The 25,970-nt window shown below is 43.0% G+C and overlaps 1 protein-coding gene across 4 annotated transcripts in view; it reads left to right on the forward strand.

The window, feature by feature from the left end:
* ZBTB40 (zinc finger and BTB domain containing 40) overlaps positions 1 to 25,970 on the forward strand; it is a 69,458-nt gene that overhangs the window by 32,560 nt on the left and 10,928 nt on the right. For all 4 annotated transcript variants that reach the window (XR_004325404.1, XR_004325403.1, XM_014557937.2 and 1 more), the window contains exons 2-13: positions 910 to 1,661; positions 2,116 to 2,249; positions 9,869 to 10,061; positions 10,683 to 10,825; positions 14,453 to 14,648; positions 16,348 to 16,484; positions 16,897 to 17,098; positions 17,466 to 17,599; positions 19,219 to 19,387; positions 19,701 to 20,168; positions 20,857 to 21,063; positions 24,531 to 24,695. Coding sequence is in view for 2 of the 4 variants with exons in the window: in XM_014557937.2 (XP_014413423.1) it covers positions 983 to 1,661; positions 2,116 to 2,249; positions 9,869 to 10,061; positions 10,683 to 10,825; positions 14,453 to 14,648; positions 16,348 to 16,484; positions 16,897 to 17,098; positions 17,466 to 17,599; positions 19,219 to 19,387; positions 19,701 to 20,168; positions 20,857 to 21,063; positions 24,531 to 24,695 (2,827 nt within the window). In the remaining 2 variants the exon portion in view is untranslated. The remainder of the gene's footprint in view (positions 1 to 909; positions 1,662 to 2,115; positions 2,250 to 9,868; positions 10,062 to 10,682; positions 10,826 to 14,452; positions 14,649 to 16,347; positions 16,485 to 16,896; positions 17,099 to 17,465; positions 17,600 to 19,218; positions 19,388 to 19,700; positions 20,169 to 20,856; positions 21,064 to 24,530; positions 24,696 to 25,970) is intronic.

Here is a 25,970-nt window from a genome sequence, read left to right on the forward strand (position 1 = left end):
AGGAATCAAGGGTAATTTCTGGGTTTTTGGCCTGAACAACTGGAAAGGACAGAATTGCTGTGAAATGGGAAAGGTGGCAGGAGAGTTTGGATTTAAGTTTAAGAAACCTGTCAGGCTTCCCGCTGAAGATGTTCAGTAGGTAGTTAGAAGTATGCATTTGGAGCTCAGAGGAAAGGTCTGAACTGGAGATATAAATCTGAAAGCTTTCAGCATTTAGATATTTCAAAACTATGGAATCAGATGAGAGGGAAGATAAGAAGTGAGATGACAGTTTTGGAGCACTGCAAACTTTGGAGGCCAAAGTGATGCGGAGGACCAGCAAAGGAAACCGCGTGGCTGGTGAGATAGTAGGAGACCCAAGGAGCACAGGAGCAAGTGAGAAACGCATTCTAAGAGGGAGGGAATGACGGCCTGCATGCAGTGCTGCAGAGAGCCCGAGTAAGATGAGGACATTGTATTATAAATCTCCGTTTATATATATGTCTCCTTCAGTTGGCTGGGAACTCGGGAGCAGGAATGCATATAGCGATGTAGTTATTTACAGCCTTGAAATCAGTAACAGGAATGCCATTCGATGGCTGTTTGTCCTTAGGCTGGTTCTCTCAGTCCCTTTGAGCTTCAGTCTCATCTGTAAAATGGGGAGAATATAGTATCTCTTCCATTGAGAGGTTGTGCAGACCAAATGGGAGCATCCAGGTGAAACACTAAGCATAGTCTCTTTCATGCAGTTAAACACATGGCAGTTATTATCATTATTAGTAATTTAGTCTCCCTGGCACAGTGCCTCTTCCTGTTCAGCAACATTTGATGAATGAACCAGTGAATTGCTTGTTCATTTTAACATTTCATTTGGGGCGTTGCCCTGTGTGCTTGTGAAGTATTAATATGGCATTTTTGGGGTTTCTCCAGGATCTAATACTGATCCTCACAAAGCGATTCTGAAAGAAGAGAGGAAGAAAAGTCCTCGGGCAGAGCTGATGCGATGGAGCTCCCCAACTACAGCCGGCAGCTGCTGCAGCAGCTCTACACCCTGTGCAAGGAGCAGCAGTTCTGTGACTGCACCATTTCCATTGGTACCATTTACTTCAGGGCCCACAAGCTTGTCCTGGCCGCTGCCAGCCTGCTGTTCAAAACCCTGCTGGACAACACAGACACCATCTCCATTGATGCCTCTGTCGTGAGCCCTGAGGAGTTTGCCCTCTTGTTAGAAATGATGTACACAGGCAAGCTACCTGTGGGCAAGCACAACTTCTCCAAAATCATCTCTTTAGCCGACAGCCTGCAGATGTTCGATGTGGCTGTCAGTTGTAAAAATCTTCTGACTAGCCTTGTAAACTGCTCTGTTCAGGGTCAGGTGGTGAGGGATGCCTCCACACCATCCCTGGAGTCATCCAAGAAGGAGTCGGAGAAGCCCGAAGTAGAAATCCTTTCCTCCGAGGATGCTGGAGAGCTTCATTCTACTCTGGAGGTTTCCACCCCTCCAGGGGGCCCTGTGAAAGCTGAGATGGAGGAGGCAATCCAGACGGTTGCACAAGAGTTGAGTGTGGATCCCTCCACTGCCCAGGAGATTCAGGGCAATGCAGACACCCCAGCTGAAGTTTGTTCCCCCTCCCCTGTTGTGCAGACCTTTAGTGGGGCAAAGGAAGCCAGCACAGAACCAGGTGATACTCATTTCATAGTTGTTCTGTAATCTGTCCTTCTGTTGTCAGTTACTAGATTCAGTGATCTTTATGAGTTCTTTTGTTTCATTGATAAATTTACCAAAGACCACTGCTAGGTGGGAAACCAGAATCCAATATAATAGTCATATTAGGGCATTCTTCTTTTAAAAGAAGTGGTTTTGAGTGTTGGAAGCCTGAAGATGAGCCACAGAGCAGAAAAGCAGTATTGAAATAATGATGTACCATTTTTGATGCTTACCCATTATTTTAACCAGGATGAGGGAGGCACAAAAGAGGAAGCTGTTAGAGAAGCGGTTTTCTGTTACTTGTAATTGATACGTTAGATGTCAGTTATAAGTGTAGTATATGACCTAAAGGTTCTCAGCTTAAACTTTTAAAAAATCATTCCAAGTAGTCACTGATTTTTTAAAATTTTGTTTTGTTTTACATTCAGAGTATGAGGGGAAACATTGCCAGCTGAATTTTCTTCTAGAAAATGAAAATATCTTCTCAGATGCACTCTTGATTACCCAGGATGTTTTAAAAAGACTAGAAGAATGTTCAGAAATTAAAGGCACACAGAAGGAGGTAGGTACCATGAGTTTTGTTTGCTGGTTTAGTGTCTCAGGATAGCAAATCAACTTCCCATATGGGACAGAAACACAAAAATGCAAAATACTCCAGGGTCTCAATTTTGTTCAACCTTAAAAAAAAAAATTTATTCACTAAAGGACAGTCTTGCAAAAGTGCTAGAGAAGATACTTTCAAAATGAAGTTATATTTTGATCACTAGGTGAATCCCAGTATACAGCCAGTTTTGATCCAGGATACTTAGCTGAGCATACTGTTTCCTTCTGCTTAATCAGGGATAAAATGAGGCAGAAGGTAGTCATGGATAACCCCAAATCAGGCATTAAATAATAAAAACAAAAAACAAAACAACAATAAATACTCAAAACATGGTACCAAAAACACTATAAACTTACTAGTGAATTGCATCGATGTTTAGGAACACAGTGGCCATTTTCAGACGTGAAGACAATGGCGGTGAACACTGGTTGAATACTTACTGTGCTGCTCTTGGTACATATGTTATCTCACTTAATCCTCACAGAAATCATTGAGGTGGATACTATTTTGGTTTTTAGCCTTGTTTCATGGGTGAGAAGCTCTTTCTCAAAGAACTGATGTAACTTGGCCAAGGTTGCAGAGCTCATCAAACTAAACTCTGAGCAAGACTTCAAACCTAAGCATTCTGACTTCAGAGCTCTTCTCTTACCATTGAGTTCCTGCCTCCCAATAGGGTGAGAAATGGTACATGTATTTCATGTCTGTATAAATGTTTAGGTAACTGCCCAGTGGTTATCATGTTCTGCTTCCGAGCTGAAGCTTTCGCCTTTTCACAGTCTCAGTGAGACACGTCCCCACCTGTGGGCTCCCTCCCTGCCTGCTTCCTCACACCTGGCCCTGCAAGGCCCCTTCGGAGCTCCCCTTGCTTCCCCTTTCTCCCAGCCACGCCTCCCATTCTGAGAGGTGCAGGCACTGTCCCTGCAGCCTGCTCATCGGATCCGAGGGGTCACGTGGGGCATTCTCCAATGTTGCTGCAGACAGTTTAGTGTCTGCTAGTTACTATTAATCCAAGCAATAAATGCCTTCTACTATTTAGATATTTCCCTGATTCATAGCAAGTTACTTTTTTAAAAAAACAAATTTAAGGTCAAGCGTTTTTTTAGCCATGGCTAATCAGTTGTTGGCTCTAAATTGTTTTCTTGAGAGCTAAGCTGTTTACAAGACTGGGCTAACCCTGGTGACTTCCTTAGGGGAGGTTTCAACTTGTAAATCGTTTTTGTACTAATTATGCTGAAGGACATTATGGTTTTATATTTTTGCACTTGGATGTTCTCTTAACTGTTCAATCCATCATTTTTGTCACTAGTTTGTTACCGTGGTAGCTTATAGACACTCCTCTTCATTTTCTCTCTCAAGACTTCCTCTCCACTTAACTTTGGTTGCAGAGGAACAATACTCAAACTATTAAATCAGCAGTACTGGAATTATTAGTGTCACCTCTGTACTTCCTTAAACTGTGTCTTATGCGTTTTTTTCCTCACACTGGTACCAAAAAGTGTCTGGCAGATAACAGATGCTCAAGAAATGTTTGCTGTACATGGATTCATTCAACATTTTGCCCCCAGATTGTGTCCTAATCTTTTGATGGCAATAACATTAATAGTACTTTGCAATAGCACTGATTCACTGTTGGTGATCATTATAGGCTTATGTTATTTCTTCCTCGGTTTTAGAGGTCATTGTAAGAGCTCTACAAATCACTTGATGGCTGTATTTAAAACTGATTGTTTTATTCCATAATATATCGTTCAGCTACAGAAAGAAAAAGGGAAAAAATACCTTGAGAATATAAGATTAAATTAAATAAAATACAGAGTTGGGGAGGTACTGCTTTGTACTTAGTTCTTGTCCTTCTCTCTCACTTTCTTTTAGACAGCTTTATTGAGGTATGATTGACATACAGAAAACTGTGCCTGTTTAAAGTTGTACAGTTCGATAAATTGTGAAACCTGAAATCAGCACCACAATCAAGATAGTGAACATATCCCTCACCCCTTAAATTTTCCTTACGTTCCTTTGTAATCCCTCCATCCTCCCCTTTCCACTCGCCCTTCCCCAGGTAGCACTGGTCTGCTTTCTCTGTGTATAGATTAATGTGCATTTTCTAGAGTGTGATATGAATGGAATCATATAGTCTGTATTCTTTTTGGCCTGGCTTCTTGCATTCAGCATAACTGTTTTGAGGGTTATCCATGTTGTTGCATGTTCATTACTTTTAATTGCTGAGCAGGGTTCCATTGTACGGATATATCATTTATTTATCCAGCTCTACCATTCACTAGCATTGTGACCTGCAGAAGCTTAATCTCTGTAATGCTTAATTTTCTAATTTGTAAAATTTGGGAATGTTATCACCTATATCACAGGGTCATTGTGAAATTAATTAAGATTTATGTAAAACTTATACTAAAATGCCAGGCACATAGAAGGAGCCCAGTAGGCGATGACTGCTATCGTTTGCCTACACATTAACTCAGGACTTTCAGACTTAGCCTTGAAACCCTTTTTTGCATGATGCCTTATAAATATTCGAGAGCATGATCACTTACTCTGACACAAGAAGGTTTGTTGTTTCTCTTAATGTTAAACATGTTAGTGTTTAAGCTTAATTTGCAAATCATGCTTTCAAATAGGTACCATGACACTTAGAAGTAGCTTCCTGCACGGCAGGATTGGTGTCTCCTACAAAACCATCAGTCTCCAGAACAACAGTTCAGTGTACATAAAAATGATCTGGTGCCATCGTTAAAATGCACATCTCCAGACAGCATTTCCCAAGAGTCTGATTCTTCGGTTGTGACCTGGGAATCTCCATCTTTAACAACTTCCCCATGGACTGCTGTTGTGGTGTCTCTAGACTATACTTTGAGAAGCATTGCTGGAAAAGTTAATGGCTTACAAAATTCTTAATGTATGATGGCAGATGTCACGATGTCTATGCTGACAGCTCTCAATGTTTTAAGGAGCTGCTAAATACCCATTTTTCCCAAGCATTACTCTTTGCTTTCCTTTTGATTCAGCAAATATTTACTGAGCAACTGGTTTGTGCCAGGCATTGAGCTGATTGCTAGGAAAATAAACATAAATAAGACTGGCTCCCTATCCTTATGGAATGTCTTGAGAGGAAAGAAATCCTGCCACACGTGTAATTTGGGGGAAAGTATGCACAGAAGTCACCCGATTGCAGGAATCCCCAAAAGACTTCAGTGCTGAATGTATTTAAAAACTGTTCACTTGGAACATCATTCTGCATTTCAGCTACAATTGTAAAGGTTGTTTGGGGATTTTGTCTGTTGTTATTGCTGTTCTGTTTACATATTTTTAGCTCCCAGAGAGCTTTGAATTTTTTTGTTGCTGTTGGTTGTTATTTGGTTAATTATCATAATATTAAAAAGACAGCTCAACATTAAAAATAACCTACACTTAGATGTGTAATTTTGAAGCCTATTAAGGCTTGTGAGTGATGTTCTGATTGAGATGGACCAGCCTGTTCCTTTTCTGAAAAACAGACATGAGATATGCAGCTGGCCAGGATTGAGTTTAGGGAGGACACCATGAACCAGTGTCCTGATTATTTTATTTCCTGAGATGAATGATGAAAGGTGGCAAAGCCATTCCCTGAGCAGTGATTGCAGCAACATGAGAAGAGGCTGGGCTGCTTGAATTGTGTGAAACCAAAGCCAAAACTGATTAAGGAGAAATCTCTTGGGTGCTGGGGTGGGAGAGTGTCTTCCGCCTGTCTTTATCTCAGTGTGATATCCCTTACCCATTAGAAAAATCAGGTACTGACCTAAGAGGCTTTGTGACTGAGCTGAGTAAAACTTATACTTAAAGGCAGACTTACACTTCTTTTCAGCTTTTGTGCTAGAACTTTTAATTGTCTGTTCTCTTTATTCCTAGCCATGTCCCAGCTTTTAATTAATTGTGTATATAGCAAAGTGAGTCTTTGACTAGAATAAGGAGATAACTTTTTCTGCTATTGATTTCCTTGCTGTTTGATCCACTTTCTACCTAAAGTTCTAGAAAGACTCCCAAAGCTGAAGACCTGGTAGCATCTTTTTTTCCCCTTCAACTTTGTTTCAAAGGCAAACAAAATTGAAGGCTCTTACTGAATCTGATATTTTCAACTGTGCCATTGCTTCGGAGGTTTGTCAAGAAGTGCGGGTCTGTGTTTTGTGGACTGTGTTCACTGACAGTATAGGGTAATCTTGAGAAGTGAGTTGATAGGATTCACTTGTCAGGTCTATGAGAGATGAAATAAATTGTTGGTTTTTCAGATCCCCTCTCTGCTAATTACTAAGTCTAAGATATGCAGCTGTAGCTAGAAGAGCTAGTGGTTGTATGGGAAGGGAATTTCATTCAGTTAAATGAACATTTATTAAGCACCTATTGTATACCAGTCTCTACACTAATCACTGAGACCAGGAGGAATCGTACAGATTTTTTAGATTGTCTATGTTGAACAGAGATTGAACCCAGTGTTCAGTGTGACGTTGATTCCAGTAAGTCCAATAGAATCCAGTGAAATGGATTTGGTTACACTAAAAGTAACTGGAACTGGATGAAGGGGGTGCCAGCTCAGTGTTTGATGGAATAAGTGGAATAAGCTCAGTGTTTGATCCGGGTACTCTGCTCACTAGCCATGCAACCTTGGGCGAGTTACTTCACCTCTCTGACTCTCCTTCAAGTAGTCATAGTAATGCCTCCAAGGTCTGATATGGAGAGTAAAGTAGATGGCACGTATACACAGTATCTAGGATGGTGTGGAGCTGCTGTGGTGTCATTCTTGCCATTGTCTGGTCCTCGACATTCAGGGAAGGCATGAGCAAACAAGAACACAATGTAATCTAGACAAATCCGAAGGCAGTAAGCAAACAAACAGTTGGGAAAATAAGTAAATTCAATTAGAAGACTGAGTGTAAAGGAAAGATTAAATGGTTTTTCACATATAATGGAAAGAAAACTGTCCCATCTTTAAATATATTGACCTATATTTAATTCATAGATAAGAGTTCTTTGAGTCCTTGTGTGACCATGATTTGATATGAATTTATTAAAGTACCTTTAACTCTAAGAGTTAAAAGAGTTTCAAATTATGGTTAAAGCACAGAACTCTGTTTTGGTCCATTTCTTAGAGTTCTGTTACGTGATAGCAATCAGTGAATTCCAGGCTGTTGCAATATGTGACACTCTTCTGTTTAGGCAGATAACACTGTTTCAGAAAAGGGCTCACTCCAGTGTAGAGCCCCAGGCATCTTAGGGGACTGACAGAGTAACAGTTACAGTGCTGGCTCTGGTGCAGGTCCCCAGTAGGTTCTGAAAGAAAGAGCAGAGAGCAGGGCTGTCCAGGCAGCCGACTGCTCCCTCCTGGCCCTTTCATCAGCCCACCCCTGCTTCTCTTCCCAGATGGTCACCCTGGTGGCACTGCTGAGCAGTGAAGTTAACAAATGTTTTAATTTCACTGCTGAGCAGTTCTGCAGAGGAGGAGACAGCAGAGGGGATAATGAGAAGTGCATCAGATGCCGCCACTGATGAAAGCTTCTCTTCCCCACTGGCTCAAATGATAATGCCAGACAAATGGGAAACTGAGAGAGGTGGTTGTGGGATACTCGGAGAGCTTCGGGTGAACAAAAACTGGCCTAAGAATGAGATAGCTGTATGCTGTATCGACTAAGATCCACAGAAGGAAGGAAGGAGGGAAAGGAAAAATAAAGGGGAAGAACCAGGTTTAAAACTTAGGGCATTAGCAATAGTGGGTCTTTATGAATGAACTATTGCTGTGTTAAGCAAATTACCCTTAAAATTTAGCGACTTAAAAGAACAAACATTTATGACCTCGTAGTTTCTATGGGTCAGAAATTCAGGCATAGCTTCGCTGAGTCCCTGGCTTAGGGTCCCTCACAGGGCTGCAGTCAGGGTGTCAGCCTGGCTGCAGACATGTCAAGGCTCAGCTGCGGAGTGTCTCTTTCTAAGCTCACTCACTGACTGTTGGCCGGGGACGTGAGTTCCTTGCCACGTGGACCTCTCTGGAGGGCACCTCACAACATGGCAGCTTGCATCCCCCAGAGCAAAGACACTCAGAGAGCTCACACGTAGGCAAGATGGAAATCTCAGTAACCTAGCCTAACTGGTGGTTCCCATTACTTTTGCCATATAGGAGCAAGGCATTAGGTTCAGCCCAACGGCATGGAAACCTGGAGGCAGGCATGCTGGGAAGCAGCCACTATGGAGGCTGCCTACCTCAGGTCCCTACAGCTGTCAGGGAAAAGGCATTCTAAAGAGATTTTAGGCCAACTAAGGAGAGTATGAAAGGTTGAATAAATGTGGCCAAAAGGAAATAAGCATTCAACTGAAATCTTAATCTCATTTGTTTATTACTTTAAAAATAGAGACAAGATGAATTATTTTATGTTCATAAAAGTTATTTATTCCAGTAAAATCTTAATGTGGATTATTAAATTGTGTTTTACTATGTTTACTTTGGGAGATGACCAAAAAACATAGAAACTTTTTTGTTTTCAGTTTAACTTAGCTTTAGCAGTCCTCTCTGATCAGAAAACAAGCTAGAGCAAATTCAAGAAACAAAGTCTAACTCATTATAATCCTCTGTATTTGGGAAGAGCGTAGAAGATAAAATCTCTCTAAACAACAATTGTAAACATGTAATTACTGTCAGAATTTATAATAGCTGTCTAGGTGAACTTCGCCAGTGTACATATTCATGAGATCCTTTTGTGTTGTATATGTGACTGTGTGTGCATGTTTGTGTGTGTCTAGAAAACCTGAACTTTTTGCTCTCTAAATACTCCCATGAGAAAACAGTTTTCTTTTATAGTATCAACACTACAAAACATCAAAAGTAGGTGGTAGATTTGCCAAGTAGGGATATAAAGACTATACATAAGACATTCCACTTGAAATTAAGTTTTGATTCCCAGATTTTTTTCGAATACATTCGTTACCGCTGAAATAGAAATATTAATTCTGCCTTCCAGTTGGCCTTCCTCCCATTTGTGAGAGAGATGCTCTGTCAGACCAAAGAAAGGAATGCTAATTTTGCTTATTTTACCCCATGGAGTTGTTGATATTTTAGTGCTCTAGGTTTCAAAGAGTCAAGATGGTGAGTTTGGTTTTAGGCATGTGGTGCTGAGACCCTTGGAGGATAAGGCGTATCTAACAGAAACTGTGGCTCTGGAGTTCAGGATTAGAGAGCTAGTTTTCAGGGTTATCTTCATAGAGGTGATGGTTAAAGCTGTACATGTGAGAGCTTTTCAAAAGGGAGCATATATAAAGTGGAGGGGGGAATAGTTGAAACCAGAGCTGCTTTTGGTTATGGATTTGGAAGAAGAACCAGTGAGGAAGGCAGAAGAAGAGTCATTAGAAAGGCAAGTTATGGTCTAAAATGCTTCAGTGTTAAGAAGTCAGAGAATTGTGGTGCAGAGGCAACAGGAATATCAAACGCCATGGAAAGGTCAAGTAGGCGGGGACTGAATTGTTGAGGGCCTCCTTGCAAATCCAAGGAGCACGGGGTTCCTGTGGCTGGCTGATCTCTCTTTCTGGGCACTTGTGTTTCACAGACCCTAATGGGATGTCTTGAGGGGGAAGAAGGACAATCAGCATTCCAGAGAATCCTGGATAAAGTAAGAAATGAGAGCCTGGATGTTCAGACTGTTGTGTCCCTGTTGAGGCTGTACCAAGATTCTAATCCTGCAGTAAAGTCAGCCCTGCAAGACAGAAAGCCCGCAGACGCAGAAGCAGCACAGCCAAAAGGTAGGAGAAACCTTATCCACCTGAGGGGCTGAGTTTTATTCTGGGAAGATGCTGTAAAGTTTGCTCCAGTGATGCATTTCTTCAGTGGCTTAGCTATTGTTAAGTGATTTTCGCATAAATCCTACCTGTAGTTTCAGAGGCTGCATGTTAAATATATACAAACTAATAAGAGTCTTCATTTCTTCTACCCACTAGTTAACTAATCTGACACCTTGAAGTTGGAGAATACCATCAGTGTGTTCTCCTGCCCTTCAAAAAGCCACACATCCAAATCAATGTTTTGAGTGCCCAGGGTGAACTGGTTTGCTGACAGCACTTAAAGACTGAAGTTTTCTCTCATTTGGGTTCAGTACAAAGCAGTGGCCTTGCCAACCAGAAGTTAACCTCTGGCTGGCTCTACAGCTTTGTGCTTCGACAGATAAATGAAACATTTTTTCTTTCATAGAGTTTAAACAGAATAATAAAGTATTTTCCTCTCCAAAAAGAGATTCTGCATTCTAGTGCTCAGAACAGGCTGGGAATCACTTTACTATTCTGTTAGATCTCTCCTGACAAACCATGCTGTCATTTCCTTCAAATTGACTAGCTTCTCTTGTTCCTCTCTAACTCTTTCTCCCCCAGGGAGCACAGAGGAGGGAAAGACCTTGTCTGTTCTGTTACTAGAACACAAAGAGGACCTGATCCAGTGCGTAACACAGCTGAGACCTATCATGGAGTTCCTGGAAACAGCCAAGGAGGAATTCCTGACTGGCACTGAGAAAAGGGTAACTGTGTCAAGTGTCTCTTCCTCCCTTCTGAATTCATATAGCACTTTTTTTTAAACCTCTTTTGTGGCCCAGAGCACTTTTAATCTTGCAGGGTTTTTCACAGACTACATAGTAAGCACCTGCAATTTCAGGTTCTTGCTTCATGCCTCTGTGTGTCTATCCCCTGCAGCAGCTTGCTCAGCACCCTGCACATGGTAGTCAGACATTAAAGCTTTAGATGCGTGGATGGATGGAAGGCTATTCCTGCTCTGACTCAATGAGATTTTAATATAAAACATTTGCCCCAAGAATTAAAGTATTTAGGCACATTTGTAACTGTTTTCACATTTTTTCCCTCTTAACAGAAATGATACACTGTTCATCTTTAAAAAATTGGGAAAACAAGTAGAAAGAGAAAAACCGGAATCTCCCACCGTCTCACCACTCACAGCTGATCACTGCTAACATTTTGGAGCATGTGCTCTCACTTTTTCTCATTTGAGTCATCCTGGGATGGGGTTATCATTAGTTTTATAACTTTATTTTTTAATTTAGTACATGTGAATACATTTCCACACCTACAATACAGATTTTGGTAGCTATATTGTCTTCTGTCTAATGGATATACTAAAATTCATTAATTCTTTATTCTTGGGCATTTTTTCCTAAGTTTTTGCTATTCCAATATTTTGCTGTTATAAATGATGTTGCAGGGAGCATTTTGCACACAAATTTCTGCATACTTCTCAGATTATTTCTTCAGAATAATTTCTAAGAAGTGAGATTTTGGAATAGAGAGTATAAATTTTTTCAAGTGTTTGAGATATATTGCCAAATTGCCCTTCAGGAAGGTTGTACTGATTTACTCTGCCACCAGCCAGCTGCTAAAATCCTCATAAAACTGCTAGCATGACTTCTCAAGTCAACTAGATAACTGTATTTGTTGGTGTTATTGATTTCAACTTTGTGCTAAAAATATTTTTATATCTGGAAGGAAGAAATAGGGACAGAGAACTTTTGTGGCATCGAACTGTGGGAAGTGACTTCAATGTTCAGGAGAGAAAACGTTTGGAAACCGCTGGTGTGATGGCTAAGCACTAGGTGGATAGTGAGGGCCGGACCCTAGATTTCCTTCTTCTCAATGATCTTATATTGCTACTTTTTCATATAACATGGGAATAGCCTTTAATCTCAAAATTATATTTTGCAGATTATGTTTTTAAAAGTTTACCTTCCTTGAACTTCTTAGAGAAAGATAATATACGCACAGAATAAAATTAAAGCCCTGTTTTCTCCTTAGTCTTCAAATTAAGTGGAAACTTAGGCACTCAGTTTAAGTAAGTTGCTTATAGCTCTAGAAGTACCTAATTCCTTATTTAGTGATTCCCTTCAATTACTCATTCAAACTTTTTCCTTATTAGCTAGATTGAATCTGTCCTTTGAACTGTTTCATTATCTTGCTAAAACAGCATTTATAGGTAGAGCCAAACTCAGCCTTATTCTCTGCAGCAAGACAGACCACACTGTCATTTTCTTCTGTCACTTTCAGTTTACTTGACAGAAAGGGCTGAAGCAGAAAGAACTTAAATTAGTTATAAGTCACAAAAACACTTCTTAAGATTGGGGATCCACCAGAGCTTCATTAAGCTACTCTTTCTCACGAAAATTGAAGCAAAATAATAAAGCAGGAGTGTAGAGGTGAATGTTGATCAAATAGTCACAGTGTTTTGACATCATGTGGAACGTGCTCCCAGGCCATTGGGAACTTTTTCTCTTATGGAGTGTTGCTAATGCTAGCTAGGTACCCTGACCCTTGTGTATACACACTGTGGGTTCTGTAAGAAGTGGTAAATAGGAATTTCTCTGCTTCAGGACTGGGAGCAGATACATAAATAGTAATTGCTATAGCTGCCATTAATTTATTGTTTATTGTGTGCCAAGCACTGTGCTCAGGACCTTTTAAGCATTACCAAATTCTACCCTCACAGCAACTTTATGAAGTCATGGATATTATCCTGATTTTAAAGATGAAGAAACAGAAGCTTAAGAAGGGTAAGCAGCTCACCCAAAGGCACAGCTGCTTGGTATCAGCACTGGAATTCAGAGTTCTAAACAAAGCACATTTTCTTAACCACTGTGCATCCGGCTTCCTAATAATATCAGTAACCATTGTCACTTATTAACAATCACATACGTCCTGGGAGTTACACTTGGCTCTATAAACAGCAACCTCATTTTAGAGAATCCTCAGAACAACTGTGCAAGAGTTGATATTGTTACCTTCTTTTCAAAGAATTTAATAACTTTCCCAAGGTTATACAGGCCATAGATTTTAGAACTGGGATTCAAACTAGGCCTGCGTGGCTTTAAAGCCCATGCTCACTGTCTGGCTGCCTCATTTTGTATCAGATGATGGTTTAGGAAATAAGAGATAGCACAGAAATCAGTATGGTTTTTAGACACAAGCTCTTGAGTTTTAAATTATGATTCATTTAGTAGAAATCTAATACATATTATACTTTAGACAAAGAGAATGGCTGTGCTCTGCACTGACGACGAATATGACAAGTTAATTTGTAATATACATATTCCTTCCATATTTATGTAGTATAGATATTCCTTCCCCATATATAAAACCAATTTTGTTTTGTGGCTCAATTTATTATTTTTAAATGGGAGTTAATTTGATAATGGTGTCCTCTGGCATGCTACCATGACTGATCTGCTTGACTCTTTCTCCTGAGAACTGGCATCTTCCCAAAGGAAAGCTCAAAATTCAGTTACTGTGAATCTATAGATTACATGTATTGAAGTAATCCCCTCCCTTATCCATAAGAGCCAAGTTATGCATAGTAAATTACAATTCATTAAGAAATAGTTTGATTATAATAGGAAAATATCTATAAAGTAACTGTCATGTGTTTTATTTTCAACCTTTTGCTAGAGGCCTGTGCCCTCTTGACTCAGAAAGCCCTCTAGCACAGCAAGGAAGAACAAGGGAGTAGAACTCTGGGAAGATGACTGGAGCTGGTACATGTGGCCACTGGGAGGGAGAAGGATAGATAATACAGAGTCTGCAGGAAAAAATAATCCAGAAATGCACTTTAAATCTATTATTTTGGAGGCCACAGACAAGCGTATGAAGTATCTGGGTATTCAAATTGCTACGTAAATAAAGTAAAAGAAAGTAAAATAATAGAATTGCTTTGAACTTGCAACCTCTACCACTGTCATGTACTTTACCGAACGAACAAAGATTGAAAAACATTGTAACTGTGTTTATTAATTGCCAGGCTGTTTCTCAATCTTCTTGTCTGAACAAACTCAATCTAAAGAACCAGGTTAGATGTAAGCTACTCACTGTGTCATACTGGCCAGCCTAAGAATATTTTCACAAAATGCAAAATGTTGGAGGCAACCTGCAATTGAGAAGGGAAGATTTTCATAGAGCTGTTTGGAGAATGTTTTGGATTTTTATTGAAACAGAATAAGGAAAAGACTATGACAAAAGTGGCACTAGAGACCAGCAGAAGAGGACCTGGAGGCAGGCGTCTTGTAATGCTGTCTTGCTGGGTTTCCAGTGGTGCGTCAGATACATTTAGAATTGCCAGTAACTGGTGTCGGGTTGATTGCTTGCCACTGCAGGTGATTCTGAATTGCTGTGAGGGCGGAACAACACCCAAGGAGACAATAGAAAACTTGTTGTACAGAATGTCTGAAGAGAAGACCCTGAGTGCTGAGAGTTTGGTAAAACTCCTTCAGGCAGTGAAGATGACATTCCCAAACTTGGGCCTTCTGCTGGAGAATTTGCAGAAATTAGCCACTTTGCCGAGCACCACAGGTATTAGTTAATTATTGACTCTCTGGACTGGAACTACCCCTCCAAAAAATTGCAGCTTGAAACACCCTCTGGTTCCTTGCTGGGGAGATAAGACAGTGTTAAGAAAAGCCATTACGAAAGAGAAACTAGCTCACAAATCAGTGAGGCTCAGTGTTTCTGGAGTTAAGTTCTGAAACCTGAGAACTGCTCTTCTCCATTAAGCTCCCTCACAGTGTTCCCATGGTTCAGGGTTTATTAATGTGTGGCTTTCCCACGCTGTCCCATGTCACCTGCCCATGGAGTGGACGGAAGCTCACACCTTGATGTCCCCATTCCCACTTGAGTGCTGTGGTTCCAGCACCAGCAGTCCCCGAATTAACTGCCCCTCGTGTCAATCCAGTCTGCGGAAATGAGTCCGTGTCCCACTTCTTAGAAAAACAGCCCAACTCCAGCCAACCCTCTCCCATCTCGGTGCATTGGAGACTCAGGTGGTTTTCAGAAAAAGGGTATTTGGGAAATGAGAGAACTTATTTACTGGCTTATAAAAATAATGTATACTTACACAGCCTTGAACAATCTGAAAAATAAAGAAGAAAACAACCTCAAATCCCACCACTTGATTATTTCAATATTAATACGTTGATGTATTGTATCTATCACATTATTTTTACAATGTTGAGACACTACCATGTTTTATAATTTCCCCCATTCAACAGTGTGACATAAACATTCTCCACATTTCAGAATACTCCCTAGCATTCTATTTTTTAAGGCCATGCAGTTTTCCATCATAAGGACACGTATGCTGTATCACTCTTACCCTCGTCCGGGGCACATGTGGCATGACGCTTAAGACTGTCGTGACTATCAGGATTTGCACCCTGACTCCTTTGGTAGCTGTGTGACCCGGACTAAGTGACTTAACCCTTCTGAACTTCATTCTCTCCTCTGTGAGACAGGGATAAGAATGATACCTATCACATTCATTTTTATGGCTACTGTGAGATAATATATGTAAATATTTAGCACAGTGCTCTGCACATAGTAAGCACTCACTCAGTGAACATTAGCTGTTATCTTCATCATCACAATCACAAATTATACACAGGCAAATATCTTTGTACACAGATTTTTTTTTTAACCTTTAGATCATTTCTTAAGGCTAGATTCCCAGAAGTGAAGTTACTGGGCCAAAGAGGAGAATAAATTTTTAAATATCTGCAGAGCTAAGGGGAATGCCTGATAGTTTTGACTTAACTTTCAAATAAATATGACCTTTTAAAAGATCGGCTCAGAGGGCATATAAACAGAAGAGCAGTAGGTCAGCAGTCCTGACTCATGCCTGCCTGTATTTTGGATCGCCACATGCATCCTTTACCTCAGGCCTGACGGATAATATCCCTTGAATCTGTACATCTGAATCTCTTACAAGTGCAGCCTTCTAATTACCCCCCTGTTGAGCAATCACTAGCTTCTACCACCGGGCACTAACTTTCAAAGTGGTAGTGGTTTTGTGACCCTGAAGCGCTGAGTGATTAAGTGTAGACCAAAGGAGATGTGAACACATGTGTGTGAGGCCCCAAGCCAGGAGCTGCACTTGCTCTCCAGAGGAGACAGCGCTCTCCTGCCTTCATTTGTAACTCCTCTCGTTTTCTGTAGGAGAAGCCCTTAAGGAGGTTTTGCTGTATCAAACATTATTGTTTTGCTAATATCCTTACAGTCCAAGCAAGCCCTGATGATTATGGGATTGAGCTGTTGAGACGGTATCATGAAAACCTCTCTGAGATTTTCACAGACAACCAGATGTTACTAAAAATGATCCCACACGTGAAGAGTTTAGCCCCTGGAGAAAGAGAGGTAAGAGAGAGGGAGGGAGGGAGGGTGGGTAAAATGAAAGAAGGAAAAGAGATGAACACATATTTAAAAAATATATGTTTATGTTTTATGTAAACATACGCCGAAACCAGCCATGTTGAGAAATGTTAAGGAATCAGCAGCGGAGGAGAAATAGGTGATCTAACTTCTAAGGCAGAGTGACAAGTAGGATTAGTTGTTATCTCCGCAGTGGTAAGGAAACACATTCAAAAGGAGGCACGAAGAACTTTGCCTTTGTCATGTATGAAAATCTCTTCGGTTGAAAGAGGTGAAGGATGTTGAAAAACTCCTCCCCAGATACATTCACTAAAATCCAGTGCTCAGACTTGCAGCTCAGCAACTGGGCCAGTGACTAGAAAGTCCCTTACTTGTATGTTTGTGCTGCGTCTTAAAGGTCATGGAGAAGCTCGTGAAACGTGACTCTGGTTCGGGTGGTTTCAGTGCTCTGATGTCAGCAGCTCTAGAAAAGCAGGCTCTCTCTGCAACAGCCATTTGGCAACTGCTGCTGGTGGCTCAGGAGACAAAGACCTGCCCGTTGAACCTGCTCCTGGAGGAAATACGAAGGGAGCCTGGCGCCGACGCTTTCTTCCGGGCAGGTAGGCTCCCTGACCTCTGTGGTGGCTTTGCCCCCACCGGAGATTATCGTCAGTCTTCCCAGAAAACAGAGGGAGCTTTCTTACGGTGGCCTTCCACATCCCGACCATTAGAAGTAAGGACTGGCGATTTTGTTCAGGGACATGAGGTTTGTAAACCTTTTAAAGTAAAATATGCAGCAGTCATTCTAAGCTTACGTTAGCAATTATACTCCAGTTACAGCACTCCTTGCCACTTTCCTCACTGCAGCCCCAGGTGGCAGATAGATGAGGTATATTCTCAGTACGAAGAACTGAGTTGAGAAAAAGCGAAAGGAAAAAAATGGTGCTCTTAGTTTCACTAATGACTTTTCAATCCCTCCTTTTTCAGTGGCCACACCAGAAAGTGCTGCCTTTGAAACCATCCTGAGGCATCACAGACTGATCCTAGAGGCCGCCCAGCGAAGGGCTGAGCTCAGGTGCTTGACCTCAGAGGAGGAGCAGCTGGCAGAGACAGTGAAAGAGGTGTGGTGGGAATAAAGATGCAGCGTTTGGGGGAGTTTGATGACGCTGATGCCTGGAACTGTCTTCACTCCTGAGGGAGGAGCCAGCTTCCGCGGGGCGGCTGCTGTGGGCCAAGCCCTGGGCTAGGTGATGCTTTGTGATACTTCAGCTCTTTTAATCCTCCCAGCTTTAAGTGGCCTGTGATATCGTCCACAGTTTACTGATAAGGGCGCTCAGGCATCAAGGGGTTCAGCAACATACCTAGGACGCGCCAGCTAGACGGGGAAGCAGCCAGGATTTGAACTCGGGTTTATGTGACTCAAACCCAGATTTACTGCATTTGTCTCAACCTAGGAAACTCAGAGGGAACCGTGACACTGCCCTCTCCCATGTTCTAAGAAGCAACTTTTTCCAGAGGAAGAAAAGTAAAATTGGTCTTATTACATGCTCTGTTCTGACTTCCAGAAAGAGCCAGAATAAACATAGAAAGAACAAAGCCTTTGCCCATATGGGGTAGCAAATTGTGCCAATTCACTTTCTGTAAGGCTTCTCACAGTGTGGCCAGCATCCCAGAAAAACCAGGTGGGGACTGGGGGGGGGGGGGGGGATTCACGAATTCATCCCAGGATTATGTGCATCTTGAGTGGGAAAGAATCATAAAGGAACATAAAATTAAACTAAGTTCACCTGTCGTGCTTCTTGATCCAAGTAGACACGGATGGTGTATGGAAGGTCTGGTTTCTAACTCGATCCACAGGTGACAGCCCAGCCTTGGTCTGACTCTCAGATGGGAGGACGATGGTGCACTCTTCTGGGGGCTTCAGAGGAGAGATTCATCTGCTAGACTCTCTCCAGCGTGCCTCGTACTTCAGAGATGGGGCTTCAGCAGTTGATCAGTTTTAGCCTCACTAATTAGTCTCATGCCTGCCTCCAGGGACATCGGGTTTATTTAGATAGACTTGAAAAGAGCAGAAATAAAATATCTTCCAAAATGAAAATTCCATGTGGCCATCTGTGGATGGTTTAGCTTTATTTTCTCAGTGTTCTGACTCTTTCTGCTGATCGCTCTAACATTCTGAGAGGATGGCTTTGAAATAATATTCTTGGCCTCTTTAAAGCCCCTATTTGAACCTTCTTTAAAAAGCTGAGTTTCTTTATGAAAGAAAATGATGTTTAAAGGGTACATCTAAGTATCTAAAAATGTGAAGCCACTGATCGTGCTGAATTACTTCCCGACGTTGAGACAGTTATATATTATGAAAAATTATCTTGATCTTCAAAACAGAAATGCCAACAACCAAATCCTATAGCTTTTTAAGCTTTTAATATTAAGATCTAGGAAAGGTCTTTGGAAGACTCCTGGCTTCTGGGAAGATACTTGCAGAAAACCCTCAGTGCTACCTCGCTTGCACCTTCTTTGTGTTTGCACATTTGTCTTCACGTGTGCCTCCTCGTTTAAATTTTGTTAATTTCCCTGTTCTTGGAGAAGGAGTGTTCTCCACTATATTTATCACAAGAAATCCATCCTTGTTATAGCTGGAGCAATGCATCCCTAAAATTAGCTTTGTTTTCTAATTGAAAACCATGGAAGAAATCTGCTGATATTAACCATAAACCTTTGTCTCATGGTATTCATTTAGATTCTGAGCATTTCCTCTGAGACAACCAGCCCTGAAGCTTCCCTGAGAGCATTGCTGAGCAGAGCCATGGAAAAATCCATCTCAGCCATTGAAATATGTCAGCTTCTGTGCAGCGTCCACAGGTCTTTCCCAGGCCTACAGCCTGTCATGAAGGAGTTAGCAAACACTGGTAAGAAACAGAGCGGGTGGGGTCCTGTTAGGTCCCCCAGTTGTTTCCTTATTGGGGAGAAGAGGCAGCAGTTCATGGAAGAGTTCATTGTCGCTACCTTATTTATTTTATGTTCTCTCAATACTTAGAAAAGTCAGACATGGATGTAAACTGATGCTGTTTGTGTTTATCAGAGACTAAAGATGACAGTAATACTACTTCAGAGTTTTATAAGGATCCCAGGTAGTCTCCATTCTCCCCTAAGAAGGAAAGTTAGAAAGCAAAGTAGAAACTTCGAGAATTCCCAGAGCCATGAAATCTCTCTCCTATGCAGGTTTCCTTACTCAGGAAAAGGGAGAGAAGGAAACGTGGGCGGTGAGTAGTAAATTTCACCTTGAAGCCAAGGACAAAGCAGACGAAAAGACAGCTGAGCCAGCTGAAGAAGACTGCCAGCCTGGGAAGCAGAACAGTCAAGGAGAGACAGGTTCCTTGCCAGAGCAACAAGAGAAAGACACTTCTGCCTCCCCAGACTCTGCCAAGAAGAGCTTCATCTGTAAGGCCTGTGACAAAAGCTTCCATTTCTACTGCCGCCTCAAGGTGCACATGAAGCGCTGTCGGGTGGCCAAGAGCAAACAGGTGCAGTGTAAGGAGTGTAATGAGACCAAGGATTCTAAGAAGGAGCTGGAGAAGCATCAGCTGGAGGCTCATGGTGCAGGTGGAGAGCCTGACGTCCCCAAGAAGAAGAAGAAGAGGCTCCCGGTGACATGTGACCTCTGTGGAAGAGAATTTGCTCATGCCTCAGGTACATTCAAGAAGGTGAAGTGATAGAGGATGATAATTCTGGAGACTGTGGTTTGGATTCCAGGCCTTGCCTCCAGTTGTATGCAGTAAGGAGAGTGGAAGGGCTTAGAAGGTAGAGCAGGTTCCCACAGAGGCTCGGTAGTGTTTCGGAATCAGCTCTCTGAGCTTTAATTGCCCCTCTGTTAAATAGGCTCCCTGATTGTTAGGAAGATGTGAGCTAAAACAGCTAGAACACCTAGTACAGTGCCTTCAATAGAGTTAGTCCTCAGTAAATTGCGGCTATTATTATTCATAATAATGACGAGCTATTTAATACTTCTTAGGTTTCCACTTGTTTCTTGATGGTAAATAAGAGTCAGAGGAACCAGGGGATGTAGAGTCAGAATTGTTTTTCCTTGCCCTAGATGTTGGATAAACCTAATGAAACAGAAAAATGAGTTCTGTTTCACTCTTTCTGGGTGACTGGGTCCTATATAAGAGAGAGAGAGAGGATAGAAAAGATAAGCCCAGAGCACTGCACGCCCGATCCGGCCAGTGGGGAGTCCGGGGTGCCCTGGCATGCTGGCGTCCTGTCCTTCCCGCTGTGCTTCCTCTTGAGGCCTGGCCTGAGACGGTGCTCTGGTGTGTCGTCTTGCTGGATTCATGTCACTGATCACTGGTATCTCTGGTCCTTGGCACGGCTTCCCTAGGCATGCAGTACCACAAACTGACAGAGCACTTTGATGAGAAGCCATTCTCCTGTGAAGAGTGTGGGGCCAAGTTTGCGGCCAATTCTACCCTGAAGAACCACCTTCGCCTTCACACTGGGGACCGCCCGTTCATGTGCAAGCACTGCCTCATGACCTTCACCCAGGCCTCTGCCCTCGCCTACCACACCAAGAAGAAGCACTCAGAAGGTGAGGCCAGGGGAATTGCTTCATTTTTCCTGCAGACTTTTCACAATGTGAGTTACCTGGCAGCCCATTTCATGGAAACAGAGCAGAGCCTCTCTGGGTGCACATGTGATGAGAGTACATGTGTGCACAGACATGTAAGATGCTGAGAGTTTCTGAAGAGAGGCTGGTTCACCTAACATCATGACTTTATAGTTAGAGAATTGCATGAAGCCAGGAATGCCTTGGGCTTTGGGGTGTAGTTCAAGCACAGGAAAACCCTTAGTTGAGCACCTGTTGTGGATCGGGCAGTGGCAGATGCTCAGTGACAAAGCTGGAATCCCGTGCTCGCAGAGCTGACGGTCTAGGGTGTCTCTAGACAGAGACAGTTACAGAGCAGAGTCATCAGTGGTGTGGTGTGGAATAGCACCATTACGAGGAGATGTGGAAGAATGAAGTAGGGGCCTCCAGTGCAGTCGGAAGGAGGAGGCGCAGCGTCAGGACAGGCTTCTCGGAGGACTCTGTGTGTTGTTTGGAGCATTTACGTGTAAGGACTAATGCCACCATCTTCTTGCCTACTTGGTGGTTGTCGCCCCCTACTGGTCTCCTCCTCTCACCCTTTCCTGACCAATATTCTTAATACACAGGCCCACGTGGTCCTTCTGAACCGTATCAGGTCACTTCTCTGCTCAAAACCCTGCGAAGGCTTTTTATCTCGCTCAGTGTAAAATGTGAACGGCAGCCTGCCAGGCCGCACGTGATCAACCCCCATACCTCTCTGAGCTCACCTCTCACTGCCCTCCCCTCACTCGCCCTCTCCTACCTATTGCAGCCTCTTTGCGAGGCCCCAGACCTGCAGGGTGCCTGCCTTAGGAATTGTGTTCTTGCTGTTTCCTCTGCTTGGATGCCTTCCCTGCAGATGCCCCACGCCTCACCTCCTCACCTCCTTCAGCTCTTTACTCACACTTCACTGTCGCCGCGAGGCCTCTCCTGACCACCCTGTGTAAAATCCTAGCGCCCTAGCCCTAGTTCCCTTGCATTACTGTTCTCCATATTGCTTATCATATGATCTGTAATCTACTGCAGTAATTTATTTTGTTCATAGTCTCTCCCTGTTAGAATGCAAGTTCCATGAGGGTAGAGCTCTTGGTCTTTTCTTTCCCCCTTCCCACTGCGATATCTGTGGAACTTCGAACAGTACTTAGCAATTGCAGGCCCTCGATAAACATTTACTGAGTGAATAAATTTTTTGAGCATTCTTCCAGGCACTACTTACATTCCAGTGGATAAACAGGCCACATATAAACGTGTGGTGCTAATTTAGACAGCAGTCATGCAGTGAAGACAAGTAGATGAGTGAGCAGGGGCGGGGGTGGGCGCCATTTATTTGTATCATCAGAGGAGGCGGGTGAGACTTGAGTGGAAACCTGAATGCAGTGAGAGGTGGAACCCGTGAAAGATCCGGGAGACCATCACAAGTGCGAAGGCCCTTCCCCAGGTGGGAACGAGCCTCGGCTATTTGAGAGGCCAGAGACAACTAGAAGGGGCTAAAGCACAGTAAACGAGGGGAAGTGTTGAGCAATGCAGTTAGAGAGGTCACCAAAGGCCTCGCAGGTAAGGACTTTGGTTTTTATGTAAGGTGTGTTAGTTTCTGTTGCTGCTGTAAAAAATTACCCGGAACGGTGGCTTAAAAAATGCAAATGTATTATCTTACCACTTTGGAGGTTACAAGTCCAAAATGGGTCTTACGAAGCTAAAACCAAAGTTTTGGTGGAATGTATCCTTTCTAGGGGCTCTAGGGGAGAACTTGTTCCTTGCCTCTTCCAGAATCGAGAGGTTGTTTCGTTTCTGGGCTGGTGGTCACACTACTCCAGTCCCGGCTTCGTCATCATGCCTCCCCCTTGACTCTCCTTCCTGCCTCTTAGAAGGACCCTTGAGGTTCCCTCGGGCCCACTGGTGTAATCCAGGATAAGCTTCCCATCTCAGGATCCTCAGTCACATCTGCAGAGTCCCTTTTGCCATGTGAGGTGACATATTCACCAGTGTCAGGGATTAGGATGTGGACATCTGAGGGGCCATTATTCTGTCTGCCACAGAAAGCTGAGGGACAGTTTTGAGCAGAGGAGTGATAAGATCTGATTTATATTTTTTAAAGTTAATTCTGGCTGCTCTGGACAATAAACCTTAATAGGATAAGAGTATAGTGTAAACAGGGAGCTAGGAGGCATTGCAGTGGTCTAGTGTGGAGGTGACAGACTTTTCAACTAGAGCTGTGTTGGAGGGGTTGTAAAAAATGTTCATGTTTGAGGATATATTGTTGAAAGTGGAAGTGACAGGATTAATAATAGATTGGATGTGGAATGTGAGGGAAAGTGAGAAATTAAGGATGGCTTTGGGGTTTTTGGTATGAGCAACTGGGTAAAGGATGCTGCCATTTACCGAAGTGGAGAAAGCATGTGTGTGGGGGCGGGGGAGGGGCGGTTGTAGGGGAGGTGGGGCCAGAGAATCAGGGGCTCTGGTTTGGACAGGATCGATTTGAGATACCTGTCAGACCTCCAAGTGGGGAAGTAGAGTAGCAGGCAGTTGGATGTGTAAGTCGAGTTCTGGGAGAAGCTGGGAGCTGTTAGTGTACAGATGGGACATGAGGCTCTGAGATAAGAGCAGTGGGGCTAGGGAAGGCTGAGGGCTGGGTCCTGGCTTCTCAGTCACTTCAACTCTTGGTTCAAGAAGCTCTCTGTTTTCCCTAACAAAATCTTACTCCAAAGTGTGGCCTGTGAAAAATGAAAATGAGGTCGATTGCTCTTGTTGAGGCCAGCCCTAGGATCTGGGGGTTCTGGACCCTCACCTTATTGATCTCCCCACTTCTCTATTGGCCCATGAGGGAGATTAGAGGTACAGTTGGTCTGGCATTTTTTTCCACAAATGCTAGTTTTCCAGACTAGCTCTTTACCTATATTTTTAAACAGTATTTAGCAGTCTGATCATTATATTTTCATTATGTGCATGAGAAAATAGGGAAGCCAAGAGAATCCTTATAGCAAGTCACTGGGAAAGGCTTGCTTTCTTCTCTAAATCCATGTCTCTCATTTTTATGTGCAGTTGCATCTCTGCCCTGTATGTTTTTCAACAGATCCAGACTCCACTATTTCTGGGCACAAGGATGTATCTGCTTCCTGGGAATGGAACGAGCTCTTCCATACTTATGGTGGCCAGGCTAACAGATGGGTAGTCTTGTGTGATGAGAACTCTGTCCTTATCCCTCAGGGTAGGAAGACCACACTGATACCCTCTCTGTGTGATCAGCTGTGTTTGTGAAGTGCCATCTGACAGGATAGCTCAGACCTCTCACCCAGTGTATTACAAATTGCCTGATGTTTTAACAGCATCTCCCAGATTATATTTCTCTCCCCTGTGCCTTAGGATGTGATTTTGTTTTTAGGAGAGCCATAAATGTTTAGTTCTGGCTCTAGTAAACTCATGTATATTTCCAGGAAAAATGTATGCGTGCCAGTACTGTGATGCGGTGTTTGCTCAGTCCATCGAGCTGTCCCGCCACGTGAGGACCCACACCGGGGACAAGCCGTATGTCTGCAGGGATTGTGGCAAGGGCTTCCGGCAAGCCAATGGCCTCTCCATCCACCTGCACACCTTTCACAGTACGTACTGAGATTGTGGATGTCAGGCATTCAGCACCAGCCTGGCCCTGGGAAGGCATGCAGCTGTCATAACAGAGGCTGTCACTCCACCAGAGCTGGGCCCCATACAGTGCCGTCCCCTCCCCTTACCCCTGCAAGGGCCAGTCTCATTCTTATTTCAAGAAGAATCTCACTTTAACGTGTCATTGTGTGATGCCTGTTTCTCTGTCCAGGCTATTTCCTTGTCTTCCTTTTTAGCCCACCTGGCTCTTTTTGGCTGACAGAGACCAATTATGTTTGAAGGAAAGAGCCTTTGTAACAGACAGGCTCGTAGAACACCAGAATATTTCCATTTGTCTGTGAGCTTCTTTTTTCGACGCCAACTCCGCCTCTCCCACTTTTCATCTTGTGGTCATAACCTGCCTTTCCCCACTGGAGCAGCCCGGACACTTTCTGAGTTAATGTGTACCATTGTGAGTGGTCCCTCGTCATACTCCCTTAAAAGCCTTCTTTTTTCTTTTTTCTTTTCTTTTCTTTTCTTTTTTTTTTTTTAAAAATATGGGAGGAGATGATTAAGTTTATTTATTTATTTAATAGAGGTACTGAGACTTGAATCCAGGACCTCATGCATGCTAGGCATGCACTCTGCCACTGAGCTGTGCCCTGCCCAGCATTCTCTTCCAAATGCCATGGTGTTCACTCAGTAGGGTCTGCTCCCTTCTTTGTCCACTCCTACTAAAGCTTATACAGAAACATGCTTCTGTTCAACACACACACAGGGGAGGAAAAGATTTTGTGATTCCTCGTGAAGTCATCAGGAAGTCGCCAGGGTGGCATCTGGCTGGTCACATCACATCTTCTCCAGCTGTTCTTGTTACACAGCAGGTGTGTGGCCAGCACAGCACAGCAGCAGGGGCTAAGAGCGTGGGCTCTGAAATCACACGGGCCTGGACTTGAATCTTGACTCGGCCATTTACTTCCCTGAGGCCTCAAACAGATGTCTTTACCTTTCTAAGCCTCTTGTGCTCCTTCTGTAAACTAGAGAACATAGTAATGCTACCACTTAGATTGTTTCACTAAAACAGATATCACACGTGAAGCATGAAGCTCTGTGCCTGACACCTAGAAAATGCTCGATCAATGCCAGATAGTTGTGGTGACAAGAGCAGCCCTCTCCAGGGCCATCTGTCACCGTCAGAACCTATCTTTTTTTCATGCCATGCACCTTGCATACACTTCTCCCCTCCCTCCCTCTGCTCCCCACGCACCAGTTTCTAGTGTCGGTGAATACAGTGT

This window comes from Camelus ferus, chromosome 13 (assembly GCF_009834535.1).
Source record: "Camelus ferus isolate YT-003-E chromosome 13, BCGSAC_Cfer_1.0, whole genome shotgun sequence".
Classification (NCBI taxonomy): Eukaryota; Metazoa; Chordata; class Mammalia; order Artiodactyla; family Camelidae; genus Camelus; species Camelus ferus.